The 25,667-nt window shown below is 41.6% G+C and overlaps 1 protein-coding gene across 1 annotated transcript in view; it reads right to left on the reverse strand.

Moving 5' to 3' along the window:
• The window catches only part of LOC126336056 (glutamate receptor ionotropic, kainate glr-3-like), a 123,514-nt gene that overhangs the window by 89,107 nt on the left and 8,740 nt on the right, over positions 1-25,667 (reverse strand). Inside the window, exon 3 of the mRNA XM_049999536.1 lies at positions 11,286-11,631. Coding sequence (XP_049855493.1) covers positions 11,286-11,631 — 346 coding nt within the window. The remainder of the gene's footprint in view (positions 1-11,285; positions 11,632-25,667) is intronic.

Genomic DNA, 25,667 nt, shown 5'->3' on the forward strand with positions numbered 1-25,667 from the left:
CAATTCTGTGCACCAAACGTACATACTCAGAAATTTCTTCCTCAAATTAGGGCCCATGTTTGATACTGGTAGCCTTCTCTTGGTTAGGAAGCCCATTTTGCCAAGTCTTGTCTACTCTGTCATCTTCGCTCCGTCCGTATTGGTTTATTTTGCTGCTTAGGTAGCAGAATTCCATCCCTTCATCTACCTCGTGACCATCAACCCTGGTGTTAAGATTCTCATTACCTCCGTCTTTCTTCGATTTACTCTCAGTCCATATTCCGTATTCATTAAACTATTCTTTCCATTCAGCAGATCCAGTAATTCATTTGCTGTATATCCTTTCACTGCGAATTTTAAATACACTCTTAAATCTTATTTTTATTTACATCTTTACTTCTTTCCTGTGTAGTTTGTGCGGTAGGAGCGAAAGGCTATATCCCTCTCTTCCAACCCTTTAAATCTCAGCACTTCGTCTTCCATTCTTATTATTCCGCTTAGCCACTTGCACAAAGTTATATATTATCCGTCTCTCCCTATAGCTTACCGCCATTTTCCTCAGAGTATCGAACATCTTTCCCCAGCCGTCATTGTCGAACGCTTTTTCTATTTTGACAGCTCCTACGAATGTGTCTTGATTTTTCTTTGGTCTTGTTTCCATTATCAACCGCAACGTCCGAATTGCCTCTCTGGTTCCTTTACCTTTCCTGTAGCCAAACTGATGTACATCTAACAAATCTTCAATTTTCATTTTGATTCGTCTGTATATTATTATTGTCAACAACTTTGAAGCATGATATGTTAAGCTGATTCTGCGATAATTCTCGCACTTGTCACCTCTTATAGTCTTCGGAATTGTTTGGATGATATTACTCCGATAGTCGGATGGTAAATACATTCTAGACACCAACGTGAATAGCCATTTTGTTGCCACTTCCGTCAATGATTTTAGATGTTCTGATGGAATGCTGCCTAGCCCTTCTGCCTTATTTGATGTTAAGTCTTCCAAAGCGCCTTTCATGTTCTCATACTAACTCTGGATCCGTCATCTCTTGTCTATTGACGCCTGCTTCTTCTTCTGTCACGTCATCAGACAATTCGTTCACCTCATAGAGCGGAGAATGTAGTCTTTTCACCTTTTCATTTTCTTATCTGCATTTGATAGTGGAATTCCTACTGCACTCTTAATGCTACCATCCTTGTTTTTAATTTCACTGAAGTTTGTCTTGACTTTTCTATTTCCAACAATCATGGCTTATTCGATTTCGTCATATGTTTCATGCAGCCATTTAGCCTTACCTTCCCTGAACTGCCTATTTATTTCATTCCTTAGTGATCTGCATTTCCGTATTCCTGAATTTCGCTGAACTTTTTGTCCTTCCTTCTTTCGTCGATCGGCTGAAGCACTTCTTTTGCTACCCGTTGTTTGATTGCAGTTTCCGTCTTTGCACTTCAGTTTTCTCTTCCTTTTCCTGTGATTGCCCTTCTTAGGGATGCACATAGCTCTTCGACTGAACTGCCTATAGAGCTATTCCTTGTCGCAGTACACGAGCGTGAGAGTATCTAACCGATCAATCCCTGTACTGCACTGCACTGGCCCATAATAATCATTTCCAACGGTCGTGTATGCAGCTAAATGGCGGGAGTCGGCGATTCTACTCTCAAGCTCGTGTACTCGCTCTGCTTTCTACGCGGGAGGAGTCTACTTCTACTCGAGAACAGACTCAGATGACGAGTTTTCGGAGACGTAGGCAGCGACGGTGGCTGGTGAGTCGAGTCTTCATGACACGGACAGTGAGAGTTTGGAGATGACGTCATAAGACTCGCTAGCGAATTTAAAGGAGGTGTGAGAAGCTCATTTCTGATCTCTTTTCCTAACCCTTACCACACACTGAATGAGGACCATTACTAATGTAGTTACTCATAAACAGCATGTGGGCTTACGTCTGTCAGATGGTAACTGAAACGAAGATGTTACATTTTAAATACATTCTTACTGACTTGCTAACCGATCAATCACTGTATGCACAGTATACATATCAAGTAAGGCATTTAAAACTCTTTTTGGAAGTATCTGGAAAGCTACAAATCGGATTAAAAAAAAGTTGGGATAAAACTTGTACGACTAGAAGCCAGACATCTAAATATACAAACGCGACCCATCTGCCCCACACCCACGGATCAGTAGGGAGGTCAACTTTCAACTTTGAAATATCGATTAGCAGTCCCCCATTTTTACTGCATATTCGGATTCTCCGAGGAAAAAAAGAACGTAACTTCTGTATTGAAAAGTTTTTTCGTTGCGTGATAGATGGCACTGCAATCGAAATATATCGTAAATGCTAAAATTCGATCAAAATGATAATATCTCGTGAAATAGAATCCCAGGAGGGTAGAAAGCATAACAAAGTAAGACAAAGCAAAGATGATGTTCTTCACAGGAAATGCTCGATATATCCTCCACCATTCCTTAACAATAGCTGTAGTCGAAGAATAATGTTGTGAACAGCACTGTAAAGCATGTCCGGAGTTATAGTGAGGCATTGGCGTAACATTGAGCTTGTCGGGAGGGGCACTCTTGGCATTTGTGCCGTGTATAACAGCGAGAGCAAGACTTAATTTTGTTCTTACAATGAAATTAATATCCTTAGCTGCACGCAGGCGTTGATGTACGTCAACGGGGACAGTTTAAAATGTGTGCCTTGACCGGGACTCGGAACCGGGATCTCTTGCTTGCATGGCAAACGCTCTATCCATCTTTCCTTTTCCTTTTTTTTCCATTTGTTCGATACAGTTCGTTGCGTTTGGTCTGGGCGGGCGTCACAAGGCATCCGTTCAAATTGATCGTTGATTCAGTGACTCAGTTTTTCTATTACAGAGAGCACGCGGCCCCCTGACCGAACATACTGAGTTGAGCTACTGTGCCGGCTCCCATCTGAGCCACCGAGGACACAGAGGATAGTGCGACTGCAGGAACTTATCTCTGGCACGCCTCCCATGAAATTCGCAGCTTATTGTCCCGCACTATATTCATAGTGCCTCTGCCCATAATACTCATTACTCGTGGTTTTTTGCCGATTCCCGTAAGAGTTCGGGCACTGTTTGTGCATCCGCACGGAAGAATATGGTCAAATGGCCGGTGAGCCTTAACTATATATAAAGAAATGTGATGCTCCATAACATAAGTTATTACTTTGTTGACATTATTGGTGTAATTCTTTCAGCAACGTTGCTGAAATCGAAAGCAATAATTTAAATGCTGTTCTTTTGGATGCACGATCCTCATATAACTGACACGCCTAGCTGGGCAATGGATACACTTTCTTCAGTGTGGATGCACTAATGCATCCAACCTCCTGTGGTAATCTCAAAGTAGCGTGAAGTGCGTATAATAGACAGGGACTGCAGATAGGTGGCGCTCGAGGGGAATGTGGATCGGCCATGAAGTGTTCCGAGATAGTCAGCACGGTCGCGATAACACTGTGTGCCACATGACACAGTGAATACAGAAATATCACGCATCTTGGTCGCAGACACATAACGGTAATGCTGCTGAGTGCCCAGTTTTTTTCTGATGTTTTCTGATGCTGAAGGAGGAATGTATATGAGTGCAGTCACTTCGCTTCATTGGACAAAATTTGACTGTTTGTCAGCGTGAATTTATTCCTGATATCAGTCTTCCTCTAATAGAATACATTAACAATCTTATACACCTACGCAGTATGCAGGGTACCCCGGGTTCGAATCTCAGTCGGCACGGTTGCTCAGCGTGTTCAGTCAGAGGGTTAGCTGCCCTCTGTAATAAAAAAGCAGAGTTAATGAATCAATGATGAATGTGAACAAACGTCATGGGACGTCTGCCCCGGACAAACAGAACCAACAAAAACGAACAAAAGGAGATCAACCACAAAAAAAAAAATCCCAGTTAGGTACACATTTTCGTTCGTTGCCGCTGATTCCACGTATTGTTCCTCTGTAGCTGACAGCAGTGATCCCCTTCAGTCTACTTGAAATAGGAAGCATTTGGAATAGTTAATATGTTTGTTTGTCAATCTATTAAAATTACTTTTACTTTTACCTGGCAAGTATTAAAGAGACTGCACCAGTAATGTAGACAAAGTCATGTATTATGTTCTGGAGAATCGAGTTCTTTTTGCTATTAAGAACTGGTTTTTCAACAAAAGGTTCCTGGGACCCTAATCTCACGTGTATTTCTTGAGATGCTACCATGCGGTCACTTCGCTTCATTGGACAAAATTTGAATGTTTGTCAGCGTGAATTTATTCCTGATATCAGTCTTCCTCTAATAGAATACATTAACAATCTTATACACCTACGCAGTATGCTGGGTACCCCGGGTTCGAATCTCAGCCGGCACGGTTGCTCAGCGTGTTCAGTCAGAGGGTTAGCTGCCCTCTGTAATAAAAAAGCAGAGTTAATGAATCAATGATGAATGAGAACAAACGTCATGGGACGTCTGCCCCGGACAAACACAACCAACAAAAACGAACAAAAGGAGATCAACCACAAAAAAAAAATCCCAGTAAGGTACACATTTTCGTTCGTTGCCGCTGATTCCACGTATTGTTCCTCTGTAGCTGACAGCAGTGATCCCCTTCAGTCTACTTGAAATAGGAAGCATTTGGAATAGTTAATATGTTTGTTTGTCAGTCTATTAAAATTACTTTTACATTTACCTGGGAAGTGTTAAAGAGACTGCACCAGTAATGTAGACAAAGTCATGTATTATGTTCTGGAGAATCGAGTTCTTTTTGCTATTAAGAACTAGTTTTTCAACAAAAGGTTCCTGGGACCCTAATCTCATGTGTATTTCTTGAGATGCTACCATATTTCAACACTTTTTAAATTTTCATTTTTATTATAGCGCCATCAATTACGCAACAGAAAAAATGTCAAATGCAAAAGTTTCTTTTACTTTCCCAGAGAAATCTATTTAAGATTTCAGTGTTTACCTCGTGCTCCCCTTTGGAGTTGGGTAGAGAGACCAATTTGCTGTCACTGGATTTCCTCTTTCGGGGCGAACAACTTTTATTACAACTTTTCTTTAGTCAGATTGTAGTTTTCCAGATACATTCAAAAGCAGTTTTAAATCCTCACCTTCTATATGTTTTTATGCGTGTTTGTGTTTGATATCTATGCATGCTTCTATATCTTAAATTTATTTTAATACTGAACATACACTGTGGAATTGTCTAACTATTACGTTGGTGTACACACGCTTTCGAAGCGTTATTGAATGTGTGACGAGGGTACAAAAGAACACAACATGAAGATGAACTGAAGTCTCTAAATGGTGATTAACTATTCATATAAATTTACAATAGTGTTCGATAAAGTTATAGAAATGAATGATGACTTACACAGCTTGCGGTTAACCCATAAACAGGAGTTGCCGCTACCAAAAGAATACATAAATATCACGCATCTTGGTCGCAGAGACATAACGGTGATGCTGCTGAGTGCCCAGTTTTCTTCTGATGTTCTCTGATGCTGAAGAAGGAATGTATATGAATGCGGTCACTTCGTTTCATTGGACAAAATTTGAATGTTTGTCAGCGTGAATTTATTCCTGACATCAGTCTTCCTCTAATAGAATACATTAACAATTTTATATACCGCAACAGGGAATTTTCGTCTTATATCCTCCAAAGCATCACAAAATACAGCTCCGTCAAATGACATCTGATCCCAACAGTCGTTCGTTTCGCCTTTTCAGTGTTACTTTGGAACAGCAACCCCGTAACTTAAACTTCCGTTCTATACACGACTAGCCTTACACTCATGTCTGCACACTTCAATGAGAGAGTACAAGTCGACGAGTATATAACGATATCAGATTGACTACTCTGACTCGACATATTCGCCGAATTACAGGAGCAAACTGATATCTCTGGTGTAAAAGCGGCGCCTTGATTTGTAAGGTATGCAACCAGAAACATTATGTTCGTACTCGCTCCGTTTCTATTCTCCTGTTGGTAACCTTTTCATCTGGGCACACATTCTTGCAAGAAAGATTGATGTACGAAGGTCCCTTCACTTTCTATTGCAGGATCATCCAGGATTGCTTCATGGTTACCTACATGCACGATAGGAACGTGGCACATGCGAGATGAGGCATCATAACAGTTTACTGACGATGTAAGACAATGTCTACAGCAACAGTACAGTTCAAGAGAGCTCGGTGAACTAGGACCTGTACCTACCCTCAGCCTTCTGGCTTCTTCTTTTTGGGACAATTTCAAACGTGAAGTGCACAACTCCGTCTTTGACATGGAACACCGAATTATGCGTTATTATCAAGCTTTAAATCGCCATACGTTACCTGTTCTTCATTAGTAACTCATTCAGGGCATTTCACAATACTCCCAGTTGACAAACTGGCGAATGAAAACAGTTAGAATTTTCTCTGATGACGCCAGCTACCAAAAGGGACATGAGACAATAGATATCTAGAAATGTGAGACTAGCTGCAGGGAACGGAAGAGAAATTGCTTACAAAGAAGAAGAAACAGTAAAAATTATTTTATAACAACACGCAGATTTTACAGCTCTCTGAAGCTAAGATGAAGCTGAAGGTAATACATGTTTTGGAAAACATATAACGCTGTGTAGTTCGGTTTGCCAGACAGAAAGAGCAAGTAAAGGTGTATCAATATACATAAGCAGGAAATGGGAGGAATACGTCAAAAATGTTGACTATGCAAACGAAGCAATTGTAACATCAGCAATAAAATTTGAAAAGAAAACCTTACTATAGCAGCAGTTTTATGCACTGGAGGGAGACGGGGGAATCAGTTAACTTTTATGAATCCCTACAAAATATTATGGACCAACAAACTCAAACAAATCAAGTCTTTCTATTTAGTGACCTAAATGAAGGACAGGTGATAATTTAAATCATAATGTAGTTGTAGTTTATGGAGAACAGCTTATAAACGTAATGGGCAATTGTTAAGAGATTTGTCAACCTTTAATGATCTAATTATAACTAACAGCTTTCTAAAAAACTGTATTCACAAATATATTTGTATTGTTATAGGATGCAGATCCGATGTAGATTATGTAATAGTGAATAGAAGAAGACAATGAATGACACAAGAGTATAATGGAATTTTGATATCTGGTCTGATCATTTTCTTATAATATTCCGAGATGATACTTTTGATAAATGGATGCAGAAGACACCTTTTACTACATATAAGTAGAAACAGGTCTATAAAGTTTATTTACACCAGAATGAAAGTATTAGAGGCCTACATCAAAGAAGATTAGGAAAAGAATTAGAAGAAGTTGCAACTTAGTGCAAAAGTGAATACGAGTGGACGTATATAGAAAAAGCAATAAAAGAATCTGTAAGTCAGGTATCACCAAACAAAAGTAAATACTTCTGAATGTGTGCATTAAACGTTCAACTAAAACAAACTGCGGAAGCACTACAGGGAAAATACACAGCATATAAAAAGATCTTTCAAAGCCTACAATGGGAAATAAACAAACCTATAACCAGAAAATGAATTACACAAAAGTAACGGTGAAGAGATCCCATCACCGTGACCGGGACAGATACATTATCAATACATTATCTATCATATAAAGCTTTGAAAATGTTAAATACAACAGAAACAAATGCAATTCATTTTAATAACACTATGAAACCAGAATTGATTAAATTAAAGAAAAGAAAAAGAACAGGAATAAAAGCATGAGGTCTAGATGATGTAACAAGTAAAGAACTTATTTCAGGTACGGAAAGAAATCTGAAAGTACGACGTTTACATGGAATTAACGCAGAATTAATTAAATATTTAGGATTATCAACTATACTTTAAAATGTGACGTTTAGTTAACGTGTGATGGGAGCAAAACGATGTACCACAGGGTTAGAAGAAATCAAAAGCAATATAGATACATAGGAAAGAAGAGAAAAAACATATTTGGAATCTAACAAGGGATAGATTTATTTGAAACAGCATATAAAATTTATGAAAGAATTTTAAGAGTAAGACTGGAAACTATACCAGATTTCGTTTTTATTTTGTGACAGTTTATTGAAAACCAAGGACAGTTGCACAAAATGCTTCTCAGAAAGCTTTTGATAATGTGATTAGAGAAAGGTACGCAAAATAACCGAGCACACAGAAGCCCTTTATAGTTTATGTCTTCTAGCAGAAGTCTGTATAAAGTTACATCAGTAATCTTAGATGTAGAAGGCATAGGAGTGAAACGAAGCTGTAGTTTATTCCATACATTGTTCAATATTTAAATTGACGATTCATTTCGGAGACAGATTTTTTTAACCCTTTCATTGCTTCGGACGTACTCTCTGCTTTCCGTGATGACGGCATCGTCTGTTTTAGCTGTACTGCTATCCAGGCGCTTGTGCCTGGGCTGAGAGAATGTGTTCCGGCAGATATGACGTAGTTCTCATCCGATTTTTCGGCAACTATTAGGTGAAAACAATTATTTTTGCACCTCTTACAGTCTGATATGTTCACTCGACAAAGAACTGAATATTTTTTCCTTATCCGTCATACTTACTGCGCTGCATCAGATCAATTAAAACACTGCACGTAATTTTAAAGACCTTTCATTGCTTAAACAATGTGAATGGTTGACTTTACCTCATTCATGGAAGTAGGTGAAATGAAGATAAGATGTAGCAGCTTTATTTAAAATTGAAAGTAGAACGATACCTCATTTCGTACTATAGTCACTGAGTTTTTTATACAACGGACGGTCGTGCTCGACGCGCCCAGTTCTGTCCGTATGGACTTGGTGGATGCAATAAACTATTACGTGAAAAAGTTTAATTTTCTCACATCTTACAATCTGATATCCTAACTCGATAAAGTATTGAATTTCTTTTCGTCAAACGCCATTGTTTCTACATTGCTCAAATTAGTAAGACATTGTGAATAGATTTAAAGATTTTGCAGAAGTAAAAAGGCACTGCGTAAACTTTGCCTGTGGTTGATATTAGTTCATACTCTTCTGGAAATAAAAAATAGATAAGATATTTGACTTTTGTTCAGAAATAAGGGCAGGAAGGTATTTCATTTCTTTCTGGAGTTATTGGCTTTTATATCTGAAGGAAGGTCATGCCTGATATGTTCGTACACGTCTTTGCACATCATAAACAATTCAAGACTTCGACAGGAAGTCCTTTGAAAATGATAGCACGCAGTGTGGTACGTATGTCATATCGTACGATATATTCAAGGGTGTACCAAAAGAAAAGTTTAAATTAGTAATAACAATCTAAACTTTCACGCCGATATCCTGTAAGTTGGTGAGTATGCTGCAAACAGCGGGCAGAATGGCCTGTAGGTGGCAGCATAGTGTAGATCCACACTTACTGTAGCAGTAGCAGTATATAGATGGCATCCCCACTTGCGACTTGCACCAGGGAAGAACAGCGTTCTGTTATTCGGTTCTGTGTAGTAAAGGTGTGAAATGTATTGAAATTCACCGAAGAATGAAGGTTCACTACGATGATGCACGTTTGTCACCGCAGCAAGTGTACTAATGGAGTAGGAAGTTCGCATATGGTGTGACTTCAGTGGAAGATGCACCTCGCACAGGTCAGGCACAACGACTTATGACTCCACAGAACATTGCAGCAGTTGAAGCCATGGTGAAGGAAAACCGCCGAGTGACACTGAATGACATTGCAGCATGTTTACAGATTACTCATGGGTCAGCACACGACATTGTGCATGATGTGCTCCAGTTTCACAAAGTGTCTGCAAGATGGGTGCCAGAGAAGCTGACTCTTGAAATGAGAGAACGACGTGTTCATGCTTGTGAAGAACTTCTTCGGCACTTTGAACGAGAAGGTGATGACTTCCTTGCAAGAATCGTTACTGGGGCGAAACCTGGGTTCACTTCCACTAGCCGGAAACGAAGAGAGCGAGCAAGCGCCATTCCTCATCACCAAAACCAAAGAAGTTTCGAACAGAACCATCAGCAGGGAAAGTTATGCTGACTCTCTTTTGAGACGAAAAAGGCGCCATTTTGGAGCACTACATGCCTAGAGGGACCACTGTCACCAGTACATGATACACAGATCTCCTAAAAAAATCATCTGCGTCCTACAATCAAATCAAAGCGACGTGTCAGTAGGTGTCCTTTTGCAACATAACAATGCAAGGCCGCCACACTGTCCATACAAAACTTTAAACAATCACAGACCAGCATTCTGAGTGTCTTCCACAACCACCATACTCACCAGATCTTGCCCCAAGTGATTTCCATATGTTTGGGCCACACAAAGACGCAATGGGAGGAAATAAGTTCCGTTCTGATGAAGAGGTACGTCACGCGGAGCATGAGTGGTTGTGCGGACTACCAAAAGAATTTTTTTCTAGAGAAATTTATGCACTTTGCAAGCGCTGGAGGACTTGCATTGAGCTTGGGGGAGATTATGTTGAAAATTAATACAGCTTTGTACCACTTCTGCATAGTAAACAATATTTAGGAAAATGTTTAAGGTCTCCATTTGACTCACATTCGTACTTGGGACATTTTTATTTACCGAGAAATGAAAATAACTCGTCTGCTATAGTGACAAATCAGTGGCTGAGGGCTCATACAGATGTCCATAGCACAGCTGGAAACCTCAAGGGACGTCCGTACGTACAGGGTGGTCAGAAAATGTGTGAAATGCTTGTAGGAATGTTACAGGGCAGGTTGTACTGAGACATAAATGTTAGGAAAGAAATTCGATACGTTGCTCTGTTTCCGAGTTATTTAGCATAGAATTTAGTCAATCGGGGCGACGCGCGCTCGCATACAAGCGGCCTGCCAGGGGCGGTGTTGCCCAACTAGGGCTTTGTCTCGTTAGCTGAAACATGAACTTACACGCGGTACGATCTGATTGGCTAACTTCAATGCTAAATAACTCGGAAACGGCGCAACGTATCGAATTTCTTTCTTAAGATTTATGTCTCAGCACAAAGTGCCCTGTAACATGCCTACAAGTGTTTCACACATTATCTGACCACCTGTATGTCTGCAACATCCGGAGAACCACGCTGCAGGTTGTGTATGTATGTCCACAACACCAAAATGGCTAGGAGAAACTCTGGGATAAAAGTGAACAATTCGGAAAAGCCAAAACCAATCATCAGTGCTGATGATGATCTTGTCAACGAACAGCCATCAGAAACGCTAGGTCATCATGCTCTGTTTGGTGACCGTTGTATTTGAACTTCAACGTCAAGAAATCAGTGGCTGACAATTAACGAGTTTAGTAAAAGAGAAACACAGGGATGTACAGGTGCTACCTAGAACCCAGGTGGTAGCCATCTTGGTAGCGAAGAGGGCGAGAGTGGCGAGTAGGACGGAGGATGCGACGGCGGCCCACATGTTGGCCGAGAAGGGCAGCAGCGGCACCTGCCAGCCGGACTGCACCAGCGGCCGCGGCGCCAGGCATGTGATGCCGGTGCGCACGTAGGGCCGCGTGTAGTCCAGATACAGGTACTCGTGGAACCACTGGTACACCGCCGCGTACGCCACGTCCGCCTCGCCATTCACCACCGCGCCCAGGATGCCGTTCCCCGAGCCGTTGTTGTCCCAGATGGCGCCCCATTTCTCCTCGGCGTATTCCGTCACTTGCCAACTGGCATTCACCTGCAGGACAACCGGATCAAATGTACTCTCAGCTCCGCCGTTCTGGCCTCGCGCAGATCCAATAGCGACCACTGCGTCAGTCTCAGCCAATGGAGTTATTAGGAAGCGGAATGGAGGGGCATGGAGTCAGCAGTCACCACACAGCTCTCTCGCCCGCTGTCGGTTTCACAGACATTCGATCAACAAAATTCAAGTAGCTCCACAGTTGGCACCACGAATGGCACCACGACGTTGAATGCAGCCCGTTCCAGTCCTGCTGTCAGCGAAATGATATCCGCCCCCGGTAGCTGAGTGGTCAGCGCGACAGACTGTCCAATCCTAGGGGCCCGGGTTCCATTCCCGGCTGGGTCGGAGATTTTCTCTTCGCTCAGGGACTGGGTGTTGAGTTGTCCTAATCATTATCATTTCATCCCCATCGACGCGCAAGTGGCGTCAAATCGAAAGACTAGCACCAGCGAGCGGTCCACCCAACGGGAGGCCCTCCTCACACGACATTATTATTATTAACGAAATGATTCCTAGCTGTACAGGCAGACCACAGCTATAAAGGCGGACGAGAGAACATATACAGGGAGATTCTTTTAAAAAAAATAAAGAGCTAAACCATGCTTTCAGATTTCTGTTTAAAGTCAGTACAACCATTAGAAAATTCAAATGGCGCCAAGCGCTATGGGACTTAACATCTGAGGTCACCAGTCCCTTAGACTTAGAACTACTTAAACCTAACTAACCTAAGGACACCACACACATTCATGCCCGAGGCACGATTCGAACCTGCGACCGTAGCGGTCGCGCGGTCTAAGACTAGCGCCTAGAACCACTCGGCTACTCCGGCCGGCTGAAGCGCCTAGAACCGCTCTGCCACAGTGGCCGGCGTACTGCCATTAGACTGTTGTTTATTTACAGTGTTACATTTACACTTACACAATCATGATTTCGGCTTCAAACTGCCACTATCAAGTGTTTTAAGTATTATGAATTGCTTAAGATTGTATACTGTCGTATTAAATACACGTATAAAACACTTGATAATGGCACTTTGAAGCCGAAGTGATTATTGTGTAAGTGTAAATATAGCACTGTAAATAAACAACAGTCTAATCGCCCCGCATTATGAAAAAATTATTAACTTTCAGATATGGTAGTATGGGCCAAAACAGGACAAAAACGTCCAGTAAACCGGGTTCTAAACTGAATGATTTAAGGTCTATGAGCTCTTGTCCATCTTCGCAGACGTGAAATAAATTTACTGCCCGCACTCGTTGCTAATAGGGTGCCTACCGGATGCAGCGTTCTCATAATCCTATACAACAATTTCCTCAAATAAGTTTAGTACTTTTATTTCCAGAAAGGAAATGGACATTACTTGACTATATCAAATGTCGCTAGCGAGAGGCGACATGAAAATAATATAGTGTGATAGCGAAACACTAAACACGTTTCAGACGCGGCCCGATCTAAGCTGCCGAGGCTAGTCGGGGCTAGGCATATATTCACATGCTACAGGGGGCGCGCCTGGTGCGGCGCTGTCGGTATCCGCCCACCACTGGCCGCCCTTTCTTCACCGCCTTCTGTTGGGTGCCGCCTCTTTCTTCCGACGTTTGTGGTTACGCCGGAACATTTCTCCCCCCCCCCACTCCCCCCCCCCCCAACAAAGCGACGGACTGTCGTCGTGTATGGAGTGCGACAACGGCGGGGGACGCTAGAGGGTGGATGCTCTGATGAGCCGGAAGCTGAAGCTGCAGGAGACGACCAGCTTCCAGCCGTACCTCGCCATCCACCCTGCGCTCTGGCGGAAACGTACCCCGGGAAACGACCAGAAAGGTACGCGTTCACCCCCAGCAGCCATGAAGCAGATGAAGAAGGTGGCGACAGCTGCTGTGCGGGTTGGTCCATCTCCATGGGTATGACGAGAGAGGGGTCGTGCCGCGGTGTCGTGCTGTCCGTGCCCCCCCCCCCCCCCTTCCCCCACCACCACGGCGGCTGCTTCGGCTGCTGCGGCAGCGCTGTCTTCTGGACTTGTGAATCTGGGTGAAGAAAGACTGGAAGATCATCGTGTACGTGATAGAGGCACCCGTATCCAACTGAAAATTTCACACGTTTTCCACAAATAAGTAAATGAAAAAAAGTTCGTTTGACTGACGCACCACTGACGAAACTGCACGCTTGCTAGTGGTTGACTTTCAATATACTGTATTAATGACATGGGATTTGTGACTAGAGTATTGTGAGTGGGCTGAATGCTTATGTTTGTTTCGTTGCAAACATGCGGATTGCACATGTCCTTTCCTACCTCAAGCGCAACATTTACCTTGTCGTGAGGGGCAGTCTTGGCGTTTGTTCCGTGTATAAGAGCGAGAGCAAGATTTAATCTTGTTCTTACAATGAAATTAATACCGTTAGCTGCACACGGGCGTTGATATAAATCAACGGGGGCAATTGAAAATGTGCGCCCCGACCGGGATTGAGACCCGGGAATCTCTTGCTTACATGGCAGACGCTCTATTCATCTGAGCCACCGAGAACACAGAGGATAGTGCTACTTCAGGCCTCCCGTGAGACCTACAATCGCAACTTATTGTCCCGTTCTATATTCATAGTGCCCCTGCACATTACATTCACTACTCGCGGCTGTATTGCCGATTCCCGTAAGAGTTCGGACACTGTTTGTGCATCCGCACAGAAGAGGATGGTGAAATGGCCGGTGAGCCTTAACTGTGTATGTCTACCCTACTGACCATTAAAACTGCTACACCAAGAAAAATGCAGATAATAAACGGGTATTCATTGGGCAAATACATTATACTAGAACTGACATGTGATTACGTTTTCAAGCAATTTGAGTGCATAGATCCTGAGAAATCAGAACCAAGAACGGCCACCTCTGGCCGTACCAACGGCCTTGATATCCTGGGCATTGAGTCAAACAGAGCTTGGATGGCGTGTACAGGTACAGCTGCCCATGCCGCTTCAACACGATACCACAGTTCATCAAGAGTAGTGACTGGCGTATTGTGACGAGCCAGTAGCTCGGCCACCATTGACCAGACGTTTTCAATTGGTGAGAGATCTGCAGAATGTGCTGGCCAGGGCAGCAATCGAACATTTTCTGTATCCAGTAGGGCCCTTACTGGACCTGGAAAATGCGGTTGAGCACTATCCCGCTGAAATGTAGGGTTTCGCAGGGATCGAACGAAGGATAGAGCCACGGGTCTTAACACATCTGAAATGTAACGTCCACTGTTCATAGAGCCGTCAGTGCGAACAAGAGGTGACGGAGACGTGTAAACCAATGGCACCCCATACCATCACGCTGGTTGTTAAGCCAGCATGACGTTGACGAATACACACTTCCAATGTGCGTTCACCGTGATGGCGCCAAACACGGATGCGACCATCATGATGCTGTAAACAGAACCTGGATTCATCCGAAGAAATGACGTTTTGCCACTGGTGCACCCAGATTCGTCGTTGAATACACCATCGCAGGCGCTCCTGTCTGTGATGCAGCGTCAAGGGTAACCGCAGCCATGGTCTCCGAGCTGATAGTCCATGCTGCTGCAAATGTCGTCGAATTGTTCGTACAGATTGTTGTTGTCTTGCAAACGTCCCCATCTGTTGACTCAGGGATCGAGACGTGGCGGCACGATCCGTTACAACCATGCTTATAAGACGCCTGTCATCTCGACTGCTAATGATACGAGACCGTTGCGATCCAGCACTGCGTTCCGTATTACCCTCCTGAACCTACCAATTCCATATTCAGCTAACAGTCATTGGATCTCGACCAACGCGAGCTGCAATGTCGCGATACGATAAACCGCAATCGCGATAGGCTACAATCCGGCTTTAATGAAAGTCGGAAACGAGATGTTACGCTTTTCTCCTCCTTACTCGATGCATCAAAACAACGTTTCACCAGGCAACGCCGGTCAACTGCTTTTTTGTGTACGAGAAATCGGTTGAAAATTTTCCTCATGTCAGCACGTTGTAGGTGTCGCCACCGGCGCAAACTTTGTGCCAATGCTCTGAAAAGCTAATCATTTGCTGATGGTATCTTCATATATATTAATTTTGTACGCCTGTGTAACAGCCTGTTTACCGAGCTGCCGTCCAAGCGTGGACAGGTGTTGTTTACTTGGTGTGTCTAGCGCGCGCCGCCGATGTTGAATGGGGCGATCACAACTAAGAGACTCAACCCGACAAATTGCTAGCTGCTCAAATGTATGAGCCAACAAGGCACCGGAAACGTAGTATCCTAATATTTGCATTACCTGTTGAAACAGTGGATAGAACTGTTTCAAATTTTGTTCTCTGATTTTGACATCAGGTATATTGTACACGATCGCATCACACGAAATAATGTCCGAATATAAAGCTCAGCAGGCACATTTAAATTTGCATTTTCTTGTTATGCCCTGCAAATCTGTTACCAACTCGCGATATGTTTGTTCCCAACCGTTTTTGCAAGTAAACAATTGATACGTAGCTGCTACCACATTCACTTGTTGGCCATAATAGTTTGTTAGAGAGGCGGTAACCTGGTCGTAATTAAGTTCACTCGGAGTGGCGTTCGGGGAAAGTTTGTTAATGTGGCGGAACACTGCACTTCCTACCGTTCATAAAGGATAGTGAAGTTTCACAATAGCTGGAACGTAGTGGGCGAAATAATAAAAATGCCTCGTAGTGGGACAACCACTCGAGCCATTCTTTCAAAGAGGTTGTATAGCAGCTGTCGTCGGCGGGGCTGGTTCTGTTAGGCCGGCAGCTTTGCCGAGTAGTTGCTGCTGTGTAGAGAAGAGTCGAAATCTGGTTTGTCTAAAACTGAAACGACTACATTAGCAGTGTGGCATCCATGACTTGCGGCTCTGTCGCCTGGCCAGGGGGCGCGACAGGTGGGGAAGGGGGGTGGGCCATATTAGCAGACACAAATCAAAACAATTTATATGGCAAGCAAGGTAAAGAACGCCAAAATCAAATAAATGTTCTGCAACGTCCGCCTGAGAACACTGATTAGAAAAACCGACAATAAAATGTTAAAACCAAGCGAGCGCCCCTGCAAAGTAAAGACAAGAGTGAATTAAGGCATCGGCACATAAAAATAACACAAGTCCATGGGCAGCCGGCACGCAGTTCCGCGATAAGACTCGTCGTCTGTTGTGGTGTCTTGCCATCACTCGCTGCTAACAGGGTGCCTACGGGATGCAGCGTTCTCGGAATGCTATACCACAGTTTAGTCAAATAACATTAGTAGTTTTATTCCCAGAAAGCAAATTGACGATAGTTAAATGGTTGTAGGAAATGTCGCTAGCGAGAGACGATATGAAAGCAATTCAATCTGATAGCGAAGCACTAAACTCGTTGCAGACGCTGGCCGGTCTAAGCAGCCGAGGCTAAACGGTGTTGCGTCTATTTCACTTCCAACAGGGGGCGCATTACTGGCTGCCGTTTCTTCACCACCTTGTCTGCTGTTGCGTTCCTGCGAATGTACTTACGGCGGAACAACTGCAAGGTTTTTGCTATTACGAACGAACTAAGGAATGGGCACATTCTGCAGTAAATTGCCGCCTTGTGTGGCCGAGCGGTTCTAGGCGCTTCAGTCTCGAACCGCGCGACCACTAAGGTCGCAGGCTCGAATCCTGCCTCGGGCATGGATGTGTGTGATGTCCGTAGGTTAGTTAGGTTTAAGTAGTTCTAATTTCTAGGGGACTGATGACCTTATAAGTTAAGTCCCATAGTGCTCAGGGCCATTTGAACCAATCTGCAGTAAGAGTCTGTTAGAATTGTTACTAAACACCTTATTCATAGTTCTAGGTAAGTGCCGCCCATACATTAGTAGTAATAGAGCACTGTTGGAATGACGGATTAGGAGTCTGCTGGTCCTTGCAGACGACTGAACAACTGAGCGAATTGAACGCTGCGTCGTGCATATTTTTCAGCAAACAGAGCACGGGATTGGTACCCGCTTCCTTTTGATAGACAGTAACAAATGATGATGCCTATCTTTTCTTCTATGTAATAATAAGCTTCTATTACCTGGTTTACTACAAAGATGAAACTGTAACTGCATTCCATAAAATCATCAAACCACAAACTAGTTCCTCAATTGTTTTCATTATTCTATTCGTCAGTCGAAATACCAAAGACCTTGCACTAGAAGAGATGTGTCTCACAGTACAAAGATGAAAAAAAAATTCATATCTCTTCACAAATGCATTTTAGAGCTGATGTTTACTGTACATTTTTGTCTGGTCTTGGATCATACTACCACCTCTAAAAGTACTGAATTTTGAACACCGTATACATGTAACGCTTTACTAAGGAAATACCTCTGTCCAGAACCAGCTCTTCTCATCTTGAGTTAAAAACGCTTTGGTCATAAGCCTAAAGATTTCGTCCCTATATTAGATAACGGTGGCTGGATCTCAGTTGTTCATAACGGTGGCTGGATCTCAGTTGTTCCTAAATTATACCATTCCCTGCTGGTCCTAGTCGCGCTATGCCTCACATTCCGTGTCTGCATGCCTTTCACATCATGAATGTCTTACTAGCTATTTTCGCATCCCTTTTAAAATTCGTGGAACATCGAAAGAAACCCTACGAACCTGACAACTCGTTCAAAATACGATATTGCCCCACATCTTACCTAACTGGTTTCTCAGCCACCCTGCTTCAAACACCTCCACACACTAAACGTACAGACGTCAAATTATGTTAGTGATCCAAACCCCTACACCTCTTACTATCTGCCGTCCTTCCTTTCTAATTCCATCCTTAAACCAAGTATATGTACTCTCCACCTCCAATTCTCATTACAAACCTCCATTTTTCACTCCACACAAGTTCTTTCAATTCTCCTTTGAAATTCACACCATCTTCCTACATACCTACTCTTTCATCTCTTTGCCTTTATCAGGAGCAGTTTCCTGTTCACCTGCATTGCGAGGCCACCAAATCTTGATCATGTCAGTTTTCATCCACTTATTTTGTATATTTTAACAATTTATTTTCACCAGTTTTCTGTATTGTAAAAATTATGTTCAGTTCAAAAATTAAATACGCTCAAGGTCGCCATATGGTCAGATCTGAAAAGCAGCCCCATACTAAGGAAATGAAAGGATCAGTAAAAACGCAAATGTTAGGAGACTGACTACGGTGCTTTACTGGATATGATCTCCTTATTTTCTAAATAATTTACGTTCGTCTGCAAAAGGAGCACATTCCTCAAAGAAACTGTGAGTCGTGTATGGTGTTTCGAAGAATTCAGCATCAATCCTTTATTTCTGCCTAACAAACTAACCACCATCTAAAACATAGTGAACATAATTTATATTTCACCTTACAGAAAGATGACGATATAATGTTACAAAGAGCATCAGACGTCTGAATGGTTCAAATGGCTCTGAGCACTATGGGACTCAACATCTTAGGTCATAAATCCCTTAGAACTTAGAACTACTTAAACCTAACTAACCCAAGGACATCACACACACCCATGCCCGAGGCACGATTCGAACCTGCGACCGTAGCAGTCCTGCGGTTCCGGACTGCAGCGCCAGAACCGCACGGCCACCGCGGCCGGCAGACGTCAGAATCAGATGCTAGGTATTCAGTAGCCTATATGACGTGAACGCTGAAATGACATTGCAACATAGTCAGAAAATAATAAAAGGGAGAGAAGGGTATTTCAGTATTCGTGACCCTACTGCAGACAGTGTGTCAGCACGCCAGCCGCCTACTTATTGTGGAGGCTTAGTACAGGGTTCCCAGAACGAAGTTGGGCAGCTAATGGCAAGCCAAATACCAAACCTAACTGCGTAGTTGTCTTCGTAAGTGATGTTTTATTGTGTTAGGAGTCATTTGGAATAGGCGTTTAATGATGGCTGTGCCATTAAATGTCGGAAATAACTTTCGGACGTTCTTATTTTGACCACCGGGACTAACATTGACCCATAGTTCAGGTTGCTCATTTCATTGTATCCACGGCGTGTAATGAAATCCTGTAATTGCGTGTGAAGACTAAAGAAGTACAAAAATTTCGTACAAAAATTTCTTGGTTACGTTTTCTGACAAATAACGCAGAAAGTATGAAATCTAAAATACAGTTACTGGATTCTTCGTCGGTACCTGGTAGAATATTCCAAAAGTATAAAAGAAAAATACCTTGAACAAAGAAAGTGGAAACGGCCGTCTCACATTGCAAACACGGTTTTCCGCCCCACCGGCGGAATTAAGCAACGTCGGGTTCTGTTAATATTTGAATGATTGACCGTGTGAGGAAAATCGGGTGCCGTTGGCTGAATGTCATGCAAGACGCCGAAGTGGCATCCAAACGAATCACATCCACCTCTCCAGTGTACCATACAACAATATTATTATATAAAAAAGAAAGTTCGTTAATGTTTAGCAAAAAAAATGTGATGAAATAATGTACTGAGCTAACTGAAACTGCTACTGAATATTAAATAAAGCGACATTAAAAAAAATTGATAAGTGATTGAACAGTGACGAAAATAGGTCAACAAACATACTTGTAAGAAACAACAGTATTATTGTGAAGTTTTCAGTTGGTCTCTGTTCATTCCAGTTAATGTCTGAGTAATTACTGAACAAGTACTGTACGGTACATACCCATAAAAAGGCAATTATTTGATATGACGAAGAATGAAATGAAATTTAAATCAAGTTAGTTACAATAAGTGATACTAGATGGTACTTACTTACTCTGAAGTTCCACTACACTCCACCTAATATCTCTAGTCCGTCTTCCCTCCACTTTCGTGTTAGATGCTGTTTGCTGTGGAGAATTGTGTGCATTGTATGAAGAATCCTCCGAAAAAATAATTCGTAATTATTCAGACCATTTTTATATTAATCTGTTGTGAATAGCAACAAGTAACAAGTATTTGGTATTACGGGTCATGGGAAACAGAAACGACATTTCTCCAAGGAAAGAAGCTGATGGACTCTCGACAAGGAAATTTGCTAGAAAATTATCAGTTGACCACTGAACTGTATGAAATATATCGATGAAAAAGGATGAAGCTTGAAAGTTCAGTTCGAGTACCAATGTGGTCGGAAGAAAATCTGCAGTACCAGATTGTGCAGGGCAATGAAAATGATAGCAACGCAAGACTGAATACTGAGTTGAGGCAGACTGCTTTTAAAACTGAGCAGGGTTTTGGTATCTCAACTTCCCATCAAACAGCGCTAAGAAGCATTTCTGATCTCATCGTTACGTAAAGAAATATTTCAAAGAAGGCTCAAGTGCAAAGAAACACGATGAAGAAAAGAAAAAGGTTTCTTGATATGTATCAACTCCTGACATACAGGGACTGGAAGAAAGTGACCTTTCTTCTGATGATAAGTAATTTAAGGTGGGTGGCATTAATAGTTGTTTGAAGTTGTAGATGTAACTAAGAGAGGAACTGAAGAAAGATTTTGTTAGGGAAACTGGGAAGCTCCGTGTATGTGGGGAGAATGTGTTCTAAAGGCATGGGAAAAATTAAGGTTTGCGAAGACTGAACTACAGAGTTAAAAAAACTGTGATAGTGGAGACTGGGTCTAGTTGATATGATTTTTACTTTCGGGTTTTTGTATTTTTTCTCTATAAATGTACTGAAGCAAATGCAACGTAATAAGGTATAATTATTTGGCAATCAGATGGTTTCTCTCAAAGCTTTATAAAAATAAATCTGTGGTGTCTAGAAAATATTTTGCAAACTTTACCAGAGGTATCAGTTTAACCCAGTCTGGGTCAAACTGATGCAGTTATGGGTAAAGTTGAAACGCTTTTCAGCAGCTGGTATGGTGTCAGAATTCAGGATAATGGTACCAAAACAAGTATTAGGAAAGGGTTTTATTGTTTTAAAATGTACAAATATATTAAAACCAAAAATTAATATTCTAAAGATATATTTAAAAGTGAATATAATGGATTTTTACATTGTTCTAATAAGTTTATTAGTTTTACAAAAAATAACTTTTTTAAACAAACGTTTAAAAATAAGATTATAAAATATTTTTAGATAGTCTCACAGGCCTTTAGTAGTGGCAAGTCATTCCGATTCTGAAGAGAAACATGGGTGTGACTGGCATTTAACCCAAGTGTAAAATGGTACTAGAGGGAGCAGTAGAGGGCAAAAACTGTAGAGGAAGACAGAAATTGGAATACGTCAAGCAAATAATTGAGGACGTAGGTTGCAAGTGCTACTCTGAGATGAAAAGGTTAGCACAGGAAAGGAATTCGTGGCGGGCCGCATCAAATCAGTCAGTAGACTGATGACAAAAAAAAAAAGAATGAGCTGTCCTCTCCACAAGCTATGTGCGCTAACTTCTTGCCGCAAACACATAGTGTCCAATCTTGACCCGGTTTGGATGAAGAATAAGCTTTAAGATACACCAAACAAAAAGGGTCCTCGTCAGAGTCTGATTCATGTTTCTTTTTTTAGCCTTCACGCTTTTTATCCTTGGCTTGTCGTGCTGTTTCTTTGTTCGCAAACAAATAACTTCATTGGTTTTAATTTGCCTTTCTCTGTCTTAATGGACTTCATTCTCTCTCCCCCCTTTGTATCTTTCTCTATTTCATTTTTTTATAGCAGTAACTGTAATAATGCAGGACTTTAAGGGTTGTTTGTCTTTACCGCTTGTTTTACGTTCTCCAGCTTTTGGTAGAGGGCGAATTTGTTCTGGCGTAACAATGGGAGAGATAGCTCCATGGCCAATGGTGACAAGTGATGACTCCTTTTCAGTGATGTCTGCTAATACCTATGTTGAAAGATATTAAACGCCTCCATAGGTAGAAGGTTGATTGACTTCTGTGGATTTAGGAGGCTGATGGACTTCTCCAGAAGGCTGTTCGTCTCCTGCTAACGTAGAAGGTTGTTGGCTCTCTGGTGTTGTAGAAAGATGACTATCAGTTACAAGCACTGACAAAAAATCTACCTCCTTAAAAATATCTGGGTTATACGACATGATCCCTGAAGCGTTGAATCCTGCCACAATATTACGTGGTGTCATGGCATATCCAAAGGCACTAGTTACTAGATTAGCAATGTCATAAATTGTTAAAGTTTTCCCATGGTTGCTAATTAGCCAGTTGTCTACAGCTGTAAAGTGGTATTTCCTGAATTGTCCACAAACAAATATGTCTAGGGGCCGTAGGCGGCGCTTGGAAAGACAGCAAAAGAACTCCATTGTCTTTACAGAAGTTTAACACCTGCACTGACAATGACGAATCGTGATTGTCAAGCAAGAAAAGGCAGGGATGGTCGGGTGCTGACTTTACGTGGCTGTGAAATTGTCTCATGACATTTTCGGAAAACTGTCCCTAGAAAAAGGAGGATAACGTAAGCGCTATATGGAATTACAGTAAGCCACAATGAGTGTGGCAAAGAGCTTTACATTTTGTAAATTGACTTTCTGAGTAGTAAACTATCTCACCGACATGGAGCCTTTGTAGTACTGTGAATAAGTATCAATCTGAACATAGAAAACATTTGTTCATGGAAAGATATTAGTTTTATGGATATTTTCGGTATTAATTTTACTTACTTTTCTACAGTTTTTTTTTTTTTTTTTTTTTTTACTTTTACGTGGTAGAGCTTCTCTGATTTTGAGGCGAGGTCTTTTCTCAAAATAAAAAGTTTTTCGACCTGATAAGACATTGAAAATGACGACTGGGTCACATTTATAGTGTTTCCCTTTGATGAAATGTGTTTGTTAGTACATTATTTCGTTTTGATAAAATATATGTATTACTTATTACAGAGAAATGTATGTCCAACAAGGCTTTAGAATTATATAAAAGAGTTGGTACAGGAATTTTGATATTCGGGATCAGTAAAAGAAATGAAGATCTTTCATTTAAGTTTGTCCCATGTTTGCTTCCATTGTAGCGAGGTAAACATAATGAAAATCGCTGTAAAGAATAGTAATTTTCGGTCTTTCAGGCTTTTCTATTACAGTGACAACTTTAAAAATTCTATGAAAAAGTGAAAATTTCTGATTGCATTTGGTGACATACATACTATTTGAGGTAAACGGTTTGTATGAACTTTGCGAGCCATCTCACGAACATTCCTTTCACACTGTTTTTGTTTTAATCATCAACGGGGAGGATAGTACGACGCAGGTCTCGTTCCCTGTAACGTATTTGATATAAAACTACAGAAACTAAATTGATTCCCTCTTATTTAAACTACTTCGCTTTCGCCTTGAGTTATCTTAAGACAATTGTTGCGTGAGCGCTAATTGTCACACCCATCCTATTTTGTTGTCTTTGGAACTGCAGTAATTATAGTCTATTAAAAATGATGAAATTTCATCAGGTAGTTCTGCTTTGATTAAAAGCTTGCATAATTCCAGCTCTGCCCTGTGAGTCTGCATCTACACCTAGACATACATTCTTTCCCAATTCGTGAATAGGAATTTGAGTCTCACAAATGAATAGCGTATCTCGTACATCAACTTCTTACCCGTATCCCAGTTTTCACTTACGTTTGAAATTTCTAATTCTTGTACTTCTTACTCTGTACTCCATTATCTGTGTGGAGTGTCTAGGTCACCGAGATACAGTTTTGTATCTGTTTCACATATTCATCCACGTTTTCATTAGCTTCGCAGTTTTTCCGGATAATTTCATTTATGAGTGACCTATATTGTGGCATTAACTTTCTTTCTTTTTTTTTGCAGTTTCTTTCGTTCATCACTAACTCAGATATCCAGTCCATAGCTGCGTTGTTATGTCTTATTGAATCCTCGCCTTTATCAGCTGTATTTGCGACACCTCTTTTATGATTTCTCCACGTCACGTCAGTAACTGCTTCAAGTGGCGTTATTCCTTTCTCCCACATTCTTCCTTATCTGTCTATCTTTTTTGTATGTTCCACTTTTCTAAGTGGCAACGTGTCACATGCCTTCTCCTTTACTTCCTGAATTGCATGTAGCCTTTCATTAGATTAGGTGCACCCTCAATATCATAATCCAGGCATGGTTACTTTGGTCAAGTGAAAGAGTTGACACGAGAGTGGAACGGCGTTCTGTGATCGTCAGTGACGAAAGTAGTTCCTGTCTATAAGCGAGTGATGGCCATACACGTGTGTGGCGTAGACTAGATGATATGTCTATCCCGCATTCACCTTCGGCACACAGGCTCCACCTCAGATTTTGTTGCACGCGTAGCCAGCACTTATCGCTCGCGATCACATTTGATGTTTCTTCAGGGTAAAGCAACCAGTGCTGACCACATTGGACAGGATTTCATTCCTGTGTTACTGCACTTTCTTCGACAGGAAGGTCTACACACCGCTGGGAAGACACAACGTGCTTTTTCTGAGTGGACATTATAAAGCGGGAAGTTACTCGTTCTCCAGAAACTGATACAACCATTGTTGAACTGCAAGGAAAAGGAGCAAGATGCTCGGGACATTCTTTTGGAGGATGCCATTCGGCACCTTCATGATCACTTTCATACGAGAATATACGCATGCGTTGTCGTCAGAGGGCAGAGGCACACTGTGAGTAGACTGTGACTGTTTTGACAGCCTTTACTTTGACATGCGTGTTCCATCTGTTCTAATTTTGTTGCCTTATACACCTAACAATGATGCAAACCGTGCCAAGTAACTTGTCAATAAAATGACCTCGTCCATAAGCCTGTTTTTTTCCGAGGGCAACAAAAGTAAGTATCTGCATATAATAATAATAATAATAATAATAATAATAATAATAATAATAATAATAATAATAATAATAATAATAATAATAATAACACCAACGTTTAGAAAATCGCAAAGTTAAGTTACTGAGTGGAGATCAATTGTGTTAAGCGTTGTTAATGGGTCTAGAAAATTGAAAGATTCATTCGGACAAGAAGAAGTCTGAACGGAGAAGGGCAAAAAAAAATCGTCAAGACAGGACCCTTTCCATAAGGAAAAGCAAATTTCTAGAAAATATGCTTCGATATTCACAACTAGATGTTGTAATATCCTTTATATGGAATAAAAATCGTTGAGGGGGATGAATTTTGAAATAAG

Source organism: Schistocerca gregaria, chromosome 2, assembly GCF_023897955.1.
Source record: "Schistocerca gregaria isolate iqSchGreg1 chromosome 2, iqSchGreg1.2, whole genome shotgun sequence".
Lineage (NCBI taxonomy): Eukaryota > Metazoa > Arthropoda > Insecta > Orthoptera > Acrididae > Schistocerca > Schistocerca gregaria.